The following is an 11,748-nucleotide window of genomic DNA, read 5'->3' as shown; positions in this document are numbered from 1 at the left end:
TCTTTGGCCTGTCCAATGCATAGGTAATCGTCTTCTTTGGCCTGTCCAAGGAGACCCAAACCTGCAGTGGCGGTCATGCATCCCATCCCTCACCTCCTACACAGGTGGCCAGCAGGGCACGCGCCCCCCCGCCCCCCCAGTGCAGGAGGCCTGAGGGAGGCACGTGGCCCCCCCAGCACAGGGGGCCATTGGGGGCACGCCCCCCCACTCCACCGCACGGGCGCTCGGCTGGTGTGCGGCCTTTCTTGTGCAGGTGGCCGGAGGGTGCCTGCTTCCCTCACAGCCGCCATCCTGGCTCCAAGAATTCTCTCCAGATCAAGTCCACTTTGCGGCAGTGTGGTGGCTTCACTGTACCAGTCTTGAGGAGGGCTGGTGCCCAGCATCCATCCTGGGTGAGGGAATCGATTCGTTCTGGCTGTGGAAGCCTCATGGAGCTGCAGTGGCTGTGTGGCACAGCGAGGGCTCTGTAGGGCGTGGGGTTTGGGAGCCGCGAGACTCACCCATTTCTCCTTGGGAATCCTTGAATTCCTGTTGTTGAGCCTCGATCTTCACTGAGGACCAGTCATCAGCTGTTTAAGTGTTCAATTATCGATAAGCCGAAGTCTGTGGAAGGCCATAATGGCCCTGCTTTAAGTGGTTCGCTGCTCCCGCAGCTCACCACACTGTCTCTGTCTCTGCCGCCATCTTGGATCTCAATCCAGTATTTCACAACCACCTTTAAAAAAATTTTACTGTATATTAGTTTGCTTACAATGTTCATATACATTGTGTTGCACACTATCCTTCATTCACATTGTGATGAATTCCTTTTTTCTTCCCTCTCCCCCTTCCAAAAACAATTGGAGCAATATGTCAACAGAGATCTGCCAGATGTGCAGGCTGGTTTTAGAAGAGGTCGTGGTACTAGGGATATTATTATAATTAATGTTATATGGATCTTGGCAGAAAGCAGAGAATACCAGAAGAATGTCTATTTGTGCTTTATTGACTATGCAAAGGCTTTTGACTGTGTGGATCACAACAAGCTATGGCTGACTCTGAAAAGAATGGGAATCCCAAACATTTGATTGTGCTTATGTGATAACTAAACTTGGACCAAGAGGCAGTCGTCAGAACAGAGCAAGGAGACACTACATGGTTCAAAATCAAGAAGGGGGTTTGTTTAGGGATGTATCCTGTCTCCATACCTTCTCAATCTGTATGCAGAACAGATCATCCAGGACGCTGGGCTGTATGAGGAGGAATGTGGCATCAGGATTGGTGGAAGAGTAATCAACAACCTGCATTATGCAGATGAAAATGAGGAGGACCTGAAGCACTTGCTGCAGAAGGTCAAGGACTGCAGCCTTCAATATGAATTGAAGCTCAACATCAAGAAAACAAAAATTCTCACCACTGGACCAATTGGCAGCATCAGGATGGATGGTGAAGAGATTGAGAAAGCTGACAGTTTTAGTTTGCTTGGCTCCTTAGTCAACAGTCTTGGTACCAGCAGCCAAAAAATAAAGAGGTGAATTGCATTGGGAAAGTCTGCTGTTAGGGACCTCTCCAGAGTACTGAAGGGCAACAACTTCAGGCTGGAGAATAAAGTGCACCTGATCCGGGCTATAGTTTTTGCAATTACATGCTATGCATCCGAAAGTTGAACAATGGCTAGGGATGATAAAAAGAGAATAAATACCTCTGAGCTGTGGTGCTGGAGAAGAGTGTTGAATATACCATGGACTGCTAGGAGAAGAAACAGGTTTGGCATGGAGAGGATGAAATCGTGCTGCTCCTTGGAGTCAAGGATTCTGAAGCTTCCTATGACATACTTTGGGCATATTGCAAGGAGGACCGGTCCTCGGAGAGGGACACCATGTTTGGAAAAGTGGAGGGACAGCACAGGAGAGGAAGACCCTCGATGAGATGGATGGATTCTGTGATTTGGGTGGTGGGAGTAAGTGTGTCAGAGACAGTGAGGTTGGCACAGGGTAGATCAGGGTTTAAGGCTCTTGTATATACAGCACATATCAACAACTAACAACTCTCCCTTCCTCCTCTGTTTCTTTCCTTTATTCTAGAGCAGGTAGGGTTCTGGATGTAAAAATGCTCAAACATAAATGGATAAGGAACGCAATGCAACCTTATTCTTATAGAACCGTGAAGAAAGAACAATGCATTGTCCTTTCATTCTTGACATATACTAATCGAGTTCTATTTGATGAATATAATTTCGAGGACTATTCATTTAGTTGCAAGAAGCTGCGTTGCAGTCTCGAAGACACATTATTCTAACCCACCAGCTGCTTTGTGGGAGAAGGATAGGCAATCTCCTCCGGTGCGATTTACTGCCTCTGCAAACCCGCTGGAGAGTCAGCTATGGATCTCTTTGGATTCTACGACATGCACTTGATGAAGAAATGATTTCTTTTTTTCACAATTTTAAAAATGAATTTTAATGAACGTTTACAGAGATTTTGGATTTCCATTCATTCATTGTTGCACTTTTCTCCCCCCACCCCAAGTATACTCCACTCTGCAACCTTCATTTCGGACTCTTACGATAATCATAATACCCTATAATATATTGCTTTTAAATTGTTCTTAATAGAGAAAGTCAGTGAGTGGTAGACCAGAATCTATATCAGCCCTTCAGTTTTCCGGTTTTGAGATGACCTGCTCCTCCACCTGTCTGCTAACCTGACTGTGCCAGTGACCCCCTCTGCTCATTGACAGAAGGGAATAATAGCGCCCCCGGGGCGACGCAGAAGTCCACGCAGCGGTGGGCGGAGCCCGAGGAGCTGCGCGCGCATGCGCCCCCGCGGCTTTCCCTGCCAACCGTTTGTTCCTAGCAACAAGGTGACAAGCTGCTGGCGGACCAGAGCGCTGCAGTCATGAATCCGCCTGGGGCGCTGGACATGTTGGACGAAAAAGAGGACAAGGACGCATCAACTCACTTTTTCGCTCCCTCCGTACATTCGAAAAACCCTCAGGAGCGGATCCAGGCCCGGCGCCTCCGCATAGCTGCGCGCCTGGAGTCTCGGAGGCGGTGAGGTTGGGGTGCCCCGGGCGGAGGGGTGCTTCTGCAGCAGGCGGGGAATCCCGGCGGTGCGGGATCGATGCCCTCAGTGTGAGCGGAGCTTAGTGACGTGAAACAATTCAGTGACATTCATCAGATTGACAGCGTTGTGCAACCATTACCACTATTTGTGTCCCAAACCGTCTTATTAAAAAAATCACCATCCCCCAAATTACACACACTTTGAGTAACAGAATCTTCATTCTCTTCTCGGCCTCAGCCAGCTTCTAATGTTTCTGGCTTTATGCATTTACCTGTTGTAGATATATAAGTGCAATTTGTCATTTTGTGACTGACTTACTTTACATAATAAGTGTTTTAAAGGTTCATCCATATCAGAACACGTGTTAGAACTTCATTTCTCTGTGTGATTAAATAATAGTCCATTGTTGTTTGTTTATCCATTTGGCTGTTGATGAACATTTGAATTGAAGATTTTTTTTTTCTTGAGGATGGATATTTCTTCAGAAGGATCAACTAAGATAAGTTGTTGTTATGTGCCCTTGATTTGCTTGTTGACTCATAGCTACCTTGTGTACAACAGCCCTGGAACCTGCTCTATCTTGTGCCAACTTTACTGCCTCTGACACACCTACCCTCATTAGCCCATTTACTAAATCCATCTTATCAATGGGTTTCCTCTCTTTCACTGTCCCTCCACTCTTCCAAGCTTGATGTCCCTCTCCAAGGACTGGTCCCTCAACATGCCCAAAGTATGTCAGATGGAGCTTCATAATCCTTGCCTCCAAGGATCATTCCGGCTTCACTCTCTCTAGGACAAACCCGTTTGTTCTCCTGGTGGTCCATGGTATATTCAGCACTCTTCTCTAGCACCACAGCTCAAAGGCATCAATTCTCTTTCTATCATCCCTAGTCACTGTCCAGCTCCCTGACGCATAGCTGAATCCGAGGAGGACCTGAAGCACTTGCTGCAGAAGGTCAAGAAGGACTATGGTCTTCTATATGGATTGAAGCTCAACATCAAGGAGACAGAGGTTCTCACCACTAGGCCAATTGTCAGCACCATGATAGAGAAGAGATTGGGTTGCTAAAAGCTTTAGCTTACTTGACTCCACAACCAACACTCTTGGCACTAGCAGTCAGGAAATGAAAACACTAATTACACTGGGAAAATCTGCTGTCAGGGACCTCTCCAGAGGACTAAGAAGCAATGATGTCAGTCTAGAGACCAAGGTGTGCCTGATCCGGGCCATGGTCTTTGTAATTACTTGTTATGCATCAGAGAGCTGTACAATGCCTTTGAGTTGTGGTGCTGGAGAAAAGTCTTGAACATACCATGGGCCACCAAGAAAACAAATAGGTCTGTCTTGGAGAGGATGAAACAAAGTTTCTCCTTGGAGGCTAGGATTTTGAGGCTCCATCTCACATACTTTGGGTGCATGGTCAGGAAGGACTGGTCCTTGGAGAAGGACATCATGCTTAGGAGGGTGGAGGGACAGTTCAGGAGAGGAAGATCCCAGATGAGATAGATTGATATAGGCAATAGGGGTATGTTTGTCAGAATCAGTGAGATTGCCTCAGGGCAGGGCAGGGTTCAGCCCTGTTGTACATAGGGTATGTCACAAGTGACTTGATGGCACATAACAACAACAACATGGTAGAGTGAGGAAAATGGGGAAATCTCTTGTAGAGATTTAACCCTGGAAGCCTGATGGAGGCTTTTGAAGAGCTGGAACCAACTCAGTGTTCATAGGTTTGGTTTGGTGTACGAGAGGGAAGGAGCCCTCATGGTGTAATGGTTAAGGGCTTTCAATATTATCCTTGAAACTACACCCATTAAGTAATAAACTCCTCATTCAGTTATGCATGAAAGGTTGACAGTTTGAATACATTAGCTGCCCTGTAGGAGAATGACCTGATGGTCAGCTTCTGTAAAGACTGCATCTTTGGCAACTTCTACTGTGGCCTGTAGGGCCAATGTGAGTTGGTGTTAACCAGGTCTCGGTGAGATTTCATAACAGTGGAAAGGAGCCCAGCAATGCAATGGTTAAGTGCTCAGCTGTTAACCTAAAGTTGGAGACTAGAGCCTTTCCCATAGTTCTGGGAGAGAGAGGCCAGGCAGTCCCTTATTATGAAGATGATACATGAGGAATTCTATTGGGGGAGGGTTCTAGGGTTGTAGTCGACTCCAAAGCACATAACAACAACAACTCACCTGACTATGGGTTGCTGTGAGTTAGAATGGACTTGAAGATACCCAACAACAATGTACTAGCAGTCTAGAATTCCTGAATGGTATACATGGTTAATACATTTGGCTGCTACTCCAAGCCTGGCGATCAGCCATTGAAAACCCCATAAACACACATAGGTTGCCATGAGTCCGATTCAGTTCAATTGCTTTTGTTGTTCTAAGCGACCGTATGAACAATATCCCTGAAACCTGCTCTATCCTTTGCCAACTTTGCTGTCTCTGACATACCTACCCTCATTACCCCAGTTACTAATCAATCCATCTCATTGACTGTCTTCCTCTCTTTCTCTGTCCCTCCACCCTTCCAAGCATGATGTTGCTCTCCAAGGACTAGTCCTTCCTTGCAACATACTCAAAACATTAAAAAAAGATGGAAGGAGTATACAGATTTACTATACCAAAAGGAATTGGCTGACACAGAAGAATTTCATGAAACAATGTATGAGCAAGAGCCTGTGGTGTTGAAGGAAAAAGTTCAAGCTACTCTGAAAGAATTGGCAACAAAGCTCCAGGAATTGATGACATACCAATTGACATATTTCAACAAACAGACACTGCCTTGGATGTGCTTACCAAGTTGTGACAAGAAATCTGGAGGACAACCCCCTGGCCAAGTGACTGGAAGAGATCCTATATGTTCCCATTGAAACCTGCTTCAGTTCAATAGCAGGTGGGAAAAAAAGGCAACAAAGGCAGATAACCCATTGTCATTAAGTCCATTTCACCTCATGAATTAAAAACCAAACCCATTGGGGAGCTCTGGTGGCCTAGTGGCAAGAAGCTGCAACTATAATCCCAGAGGTGCACGGTTCGAATCCACCAGATGCTCTGCCGGGGAAGGAGGGGCAATCTCCTCCTGTACCAGTCAGATCTGATTTGACGGTACACGCACACAAAAATAATAAAATAAAACAAAACAAACAAACAAACAAAACCAAACCCATTGCCATCATATTCACACCCCCTCCCCCAGGACAGAATTAAATGGCCCCATAAGGTTTCTGCAAAGCTCTAATGTTTATGGAAGCACATTTCCTTGCCATTCTCTCCTGGAGCAGCTGGGCAGTTTGAAAATACTACCCTTTCAGTTGGTATGTCAGTGCCTAACAACTGTGCCATCAGGGTTCTTTTCTGTAGGGATTAAGCCAAATCTGCTGCTTTTATTGTGTTTCTAAGACTGTAAGTCTTTATAGCAGGAGACTACCCATCTTACCCTAATAAAACTGTAATCTTTTTTATTCCCTTAATTAAAAGGCTTTCTTCATTTGTTAAGAATTCAAATACTTCAAGGGAGTGCTGATGGCTTAGTAGTAAGAAGTTGCCCTGTCAACCTAAAGGCACATGGTTTGAATTCACCAGCAGCTCCTCTGGAGAAAGTTGAACAGTCTCCTCTCCTGCAGTTTGCTGCCGCTGGGGGAGGTGGAGGTCAGCTATGAGTCTGTTTCGACTTGACAGTGCCCAACAACAACAACAACAAATGCCTCAAAAGTAGCATCCATGGTAGTCTGGTGTATGCTACTCTGTGCACTTCATCTTGGCGGAGAAGTGAAGTGTGACATTCTACACGCATGACCTCATGCAGGGACACTCGTGTTCATCTCACACATGAACAAACTGAGCTGCAGATAGTACAATCGATGTTGCCAAAACTGGACTGAGATGGGTCCAGACAGGATACGGAACCACGATAGTGAGAGAAGGGCACAGGCAGGGAGGAGGCTGTGGGAGGGGGGAGCTGTGTGGGGAATGTGACAATAAGAACAGACCATGGGGCTTTGGGAGGAGAGGTCAGCTTGCCCATGCTGGGGCAGTTTTACAGAACATGGGCTCTTTCCTCTTTTCTAAGAGTCTAGGAACTAATGCCAATAGCCTTGGAATTGAGGAAGCAGTGTCTGGGTTTTCCTAGTGTGCCAGAGGTGAGCTTCCTCCGGGCATTTTCTCACTTGCCCCAGCAAAGTAACACTGAGCCCCTTCTATCTGTTACCATGGAACAAAGATGTGAGATACACTGACTGCTTACTCCTTTGGAGACATTCCCTGATCAGTAGGGAAGGGTGTGCAGAAATATGGTAAACAGCTGGCGGAAATACTATGTATTTATTCTGTTGCATACATTCCATACTTTCTCATAGAAATATTATGAGAGTTGACAGGTGTGTGGGGTGGAGATGAGAGGTTTATGTCTTTTCTGGGAGGTCAGGGAAGCCTGTGAGATTGTTGCAGCATCCCCTGATGGAGAAGAGATGTCAGAGAAAAGAACTTGCCTAGGATACATGGGTACCTGGTGCCAACCCACAAGTGAGGACCCAGAGACAGCTCCATGGCACATGTGACTAATTTCTTTAACAACTGGGAAAGGCCACACCAATTCAGTATGACAGGATTTCCAGGGCTGTGGGGGAATGAGGATTTGTGGGCTGAAGGAAGTTTGGAGATCAGTTTGTGGACTGTTGATATAAACCCATAATCTTGAGTATTCTCTGATTTCTGTATGTTGGCCGTTGCAGTGAATTATCAAACCCCATAAAGAAGCAGTGAATCTTGCAAGAGGGAGGTTGGTGTTAGACTTGGTAGAAGCATCTTGGGAGCTTGGTTGGTGGTGAGTCTGAACACACAGGCATTGACTTTGCACTTTTGGTGTTGTTGACAAGGATTCTTCCCCTTGTGAAGCTGGCAGAGGTCAGATGCTGCTTTCCCCATGCCTGCCACTCAGCCATTACAAAGGATGGAATGACAGAAGTGACCATTGTTAGACTGATGACTTCTCCTGGGCCATGTGGTTCCCTGTGTTCCAAGAAGCAGATGTCAACATGTTAGGTTTCAGGAGGTTACTGGAGATGGACAGTTATGAAAGATAATAGAGAATATGCAGGATCATCCTATGTGATACTCCTCTGGTAGTGTGGTCAGACATAAGTTGTGCTGCTAACCCAAAGACCTGTCTCCTGTAGTTCAAACCTGCCAGACTCTCTAAGGGAGAAACATGGATAATCTCCTCTTGTGCTACTTACCGCTTTGGAAACCCAGCGGAGGGTCAGTGCGAGTCAGAGTCAACTCCGTGGTGGTGAGTTTGAGTTTTGTTTTTGTGAGAGGAAAGAGGAAAGAATAACTGGCATGGCGAGCCTCAGCTGCAGTACAGTTCTGACGAAATCCTGACCAACTCAGCGGGCAACTCTGGAGCGAATACTGCCCATTAGAAGAGTTTCATGTTGGGCAGAAAATTTGAGATCCTAACACTTCTGTCATACTTTGTCATTGGCTGCTCAGGAGAAGTGTAACCTTGACTGGAAGTGAGATCCTGGAGTGCTCTTCCCTCGATGGTCAACATGGATCATCTTTCATTCTTTGTGGATCCACTTGTCCATTCATGTTTGGAGAGAAGCTTCTCATTAGTCCCATGAACCTCTTTTTCTGTAGCTCAATGTTGTTGTTGTTGAGTATCATCAAGCCAGAACCAACCCATAGCTGACCCTTGCACTGGAGGAGACTGCTCATCCTTCTCCCATAGAGAAGCTGGTGGATTCGAACCATATATATTTGCGTTGGCGGCACAAGAGAGCAGTAGTGAAATGAACCACACTGCACTTGGTCTTGGGGTCATGACTGGTCTCATCATTCCCTCCTGCATTGTCCGCTGTTATTTCCCCTCTGCTGTTGGCTTACCTAGTTGTGTGACGCAAATTCTGATCTTGAGGTTTCTGCCCTTGTTTGTGCCCTTTGCAGAGCATGATTGTTGCCCTTGTCCATTCACAAGTGACTTAGGGAAGACCAAGAGGAACTTAGATCACTTGAGTCTCATATGTGTCTTTCTTTGGTCTCTTTTTCTCTCAGTATTCTGCTGGTCAGTGTCTGTTGTCCTGTAAAAATGATGGTTATCCTTCTTGTCTGGTTCCTGGGTAGAGGAGTCCAAAGTGCCCAGGTAGCAGTCGGAACTTGTAATTCACTGGGATCCTTGTTCTGCCTCCTGGCAGAAGTGCACCATTTTTAAGGCCCAGGACAACAATGATGACTTCTTTATAAATAATCGAAGGAAAGCTTTATGCACACTTGACAACTTGACACAGGAACACGTTTGTTTTGAATCTGTGATATTTCCAAGACCTCTTGATCAAATGGAGTCACAGCAAGTAGGGAAGCAAACTGAGAAATCCAGTCAGATGACTTTCTTAAGAACATCACCCAGAAGAAAGGAGATTTGGTTCAGTCCTGTCTGGGCTACCTCTCACCACACTGTGAGTTCACCCAGGCAGCTTGGGTTTATAGTTGGGCCTGTGGGAACTTTCTCAGTTTTTCTCATCCCTAGAAGTCCATCAGTGATTTTTGAAACACCTCATACTTTCCATCCAGTCACCTTTAGAACAAGTGGTGAAGAACTGGCAGCTATTTGTCCTGGAACCACTGTTTGTCATGAAAAGCAGGCCTGAGCTGAGTTTAAAATTCTTACCTGCAAATGACCCTCAGTAAATACTGACGACTCCAGTACCATCTCCATTAACAAAATCTCCACCCAGGATGAAATATTTATGATACTATGGAAGGTGCTCCTTTTGTATCTTATGGGGACCTTTTCTTAATTCTCCTGTGCAGAATTGCCTACAGCTCTCAGTCATTGTAGGCAAATGCCTACAAAGATCTTGATCTTCATGCGGTTATCTTTCTGGTTGCCATGCTGACATCAAAGAACACCATGGGGTTGACAGGACTTGAATTTGCAACTGCCAGAGATCTGGCTTGGAAGCAGAAGGAACTCAGGGTTCAGATCAACCCTATTCCAGTGGGCAGAATTTGCCTGTGATGCAGTAGCTATAGAAGCCTCATCTTTTAAAATATAATATTTTACTATATTTTGGTGAAGGTTTGGAGAATATCAGAGTCCCATTTAACAACTTCTAGACACATTGTCTGTTGGTTTGCTGTCATGTGGTGGCTATGATGGTGGAAGCTATGCCACGGGTGTTTGGAACACCAGCAGGATCATCGCGGGTGGACAGATTTCAGTGGAGCTTCCACAGTGACACAGACTCTGAAGCAGGATTGACTGTCTGCTTCTGGAATAACAGGCCCGTGAAAACCTTATGCATTGACCCAAGTCAGTGTAGGCTTACTCTTTGTCCTTCAGTTGGTAATATGGGGCCCCACCTAAGTCAAAAGTTTGGGCCAAGGGAGAAAAGACGGTGATGTGAGGATCCAGGTAGTATGATTTATGAAGTTGACTCGTGTCCTTTGGTCCTGCCAAGGCTTGAGCTTAGATTTTCCATTTCCTTCTTAATGATGTGCTACCACTGGGCTTACTCAATTTTGTGATTTGGTAGAACTGAAGGACTCAGCTCTTGGTAAGTGGTTCTTGTTCATGAGAACTGGATGTATTGCCTATACAGTCTGAAGAGGAATTTCAGGAATTGTTATCTTCTTTGTAGTGTTGAACAGCCCTGAATCTTGCCCTATCTTGAGCAATCTTCAATCTCCTTACAGTGTAGGAGGCAAGAGAGAGCATTTGTTTTTTACTTTGATGAGCTGTGCATGCATACCTCAAATTACTAAACACAAAATCCACTGGCTTTGAGTTAATTCTCTCATGGTAGACTCGTTGGGTTTTTGAGGCTGTAAATTTTTTTTAAACTTTTTTTTTTGAGGCTGCAATATTTTTTTTCTTAAAAATACAGGTTTATTTACAAAGTTTGTGTACATTGTTTTTCACACTGCATCTTTCCCATTTGCTTTACCTACCCTTTCCTCCACCCAACAAATCCTGTAACCCTAGCATTAAACTCCCCCTCTGCCCTCCTCATCCCTTTGCTTCTCCCTTCCCCTCTTGGATCCTCATACTTGTTCTACACTAATGGTCTTATAGAATATTTGTCCTCATGGGACTGAGTTAGTTCACTGAGCGTAATGCTCTCCAGTCCCCCCCAAGTTAGGTATAATTTACAAAATTATTGCTCTTGCATGCTGCATAGTATTCCAAAGGCTGTAAATCTTAATGGAAGGAGGCTGCCTCACATCTTTCTCCCAAGGAATGGCTGGTGAATTTGAACAACAGACCTCTCAGTTAGCAGTACAACATGTAATGCACTAAGTGACCCTGACCATTGGACTCCTAAAAACTACAGTGCTATAGTTGACCCTTGAGTCTTCATTGGATTTATCTCTCATTCTCTGGAGCACATGTATCTTATTGCGACCTCCCACGTACTAACCATCTTTGGCTCATCCTGCCTGATAATCATATGTTATCAATGTAATGCAGGGGTCGCAGACTTTTTCTGTAAAGTCAAGTGGTAAATATTTTAGAATTTTGGGATCATATGGTCTCTGTTGCAATTACCCAACTCTGTTGTAGGGTGAAAGTAGTCTTAGACAATTAAGAGAAAAAATAAGTGAGCATAATAAAATAAAAATTAAAAAATAAGTGGGCGTACCTGTATTGCATTGAAATTTACTTACTTGGTCACTGATATTTGAATTTCATATA

The 11,748-nt window shown here is 45.1% G+C and overlaps 1 protein-coding gene across 1 annotated transcript in view; it reads left to right on the top strand.

The window, feature by feature from the left end:
• Nucleotides 1-2,876: 2,876 nt before the first annotated feature.
• DRC1 (dynein regulatory complex subunit 1 homolog (Chlamydomonas)) overlaps nucleotides 2,877-11,748 on the top strand; it is a 130,280-nt gene continuing 121,408 nt past the window's right edge. The window contains exon 1 of the mRNA XM_006880704.1: nucleotides 2,877-3,031. Within this exon, the coding sequence (XP_006880766.1) occupies nucleotides 2,877-3,031 (155 nt within the window). The remainder of the gene's footprint in view (nucleotides 3,032-11,748) is intronic.

Source organism: Elephantulus edwardii, unplaced genomic scaffold (assembly GCF_000299155.1).
Source record: "Elephantulus edwardii isolate Elephantulus edwardi_28Jun2011 unplaced genomic scaffold, EleEdw1.0 scaffold00009, whole genome shotgun sequence".
Lineage (NCBI taxonomy): Eukaryota > Metazoa > Chordata > Mammalia > Macroscelidea > Macroscelididae > Elephantulus > Elephantulus edwardii.
The sequence above is the reverse complement of the archived record's forward strand: the minus strand, read 5'-3'. Positions and strand labels throughout refer to the sequence as shown.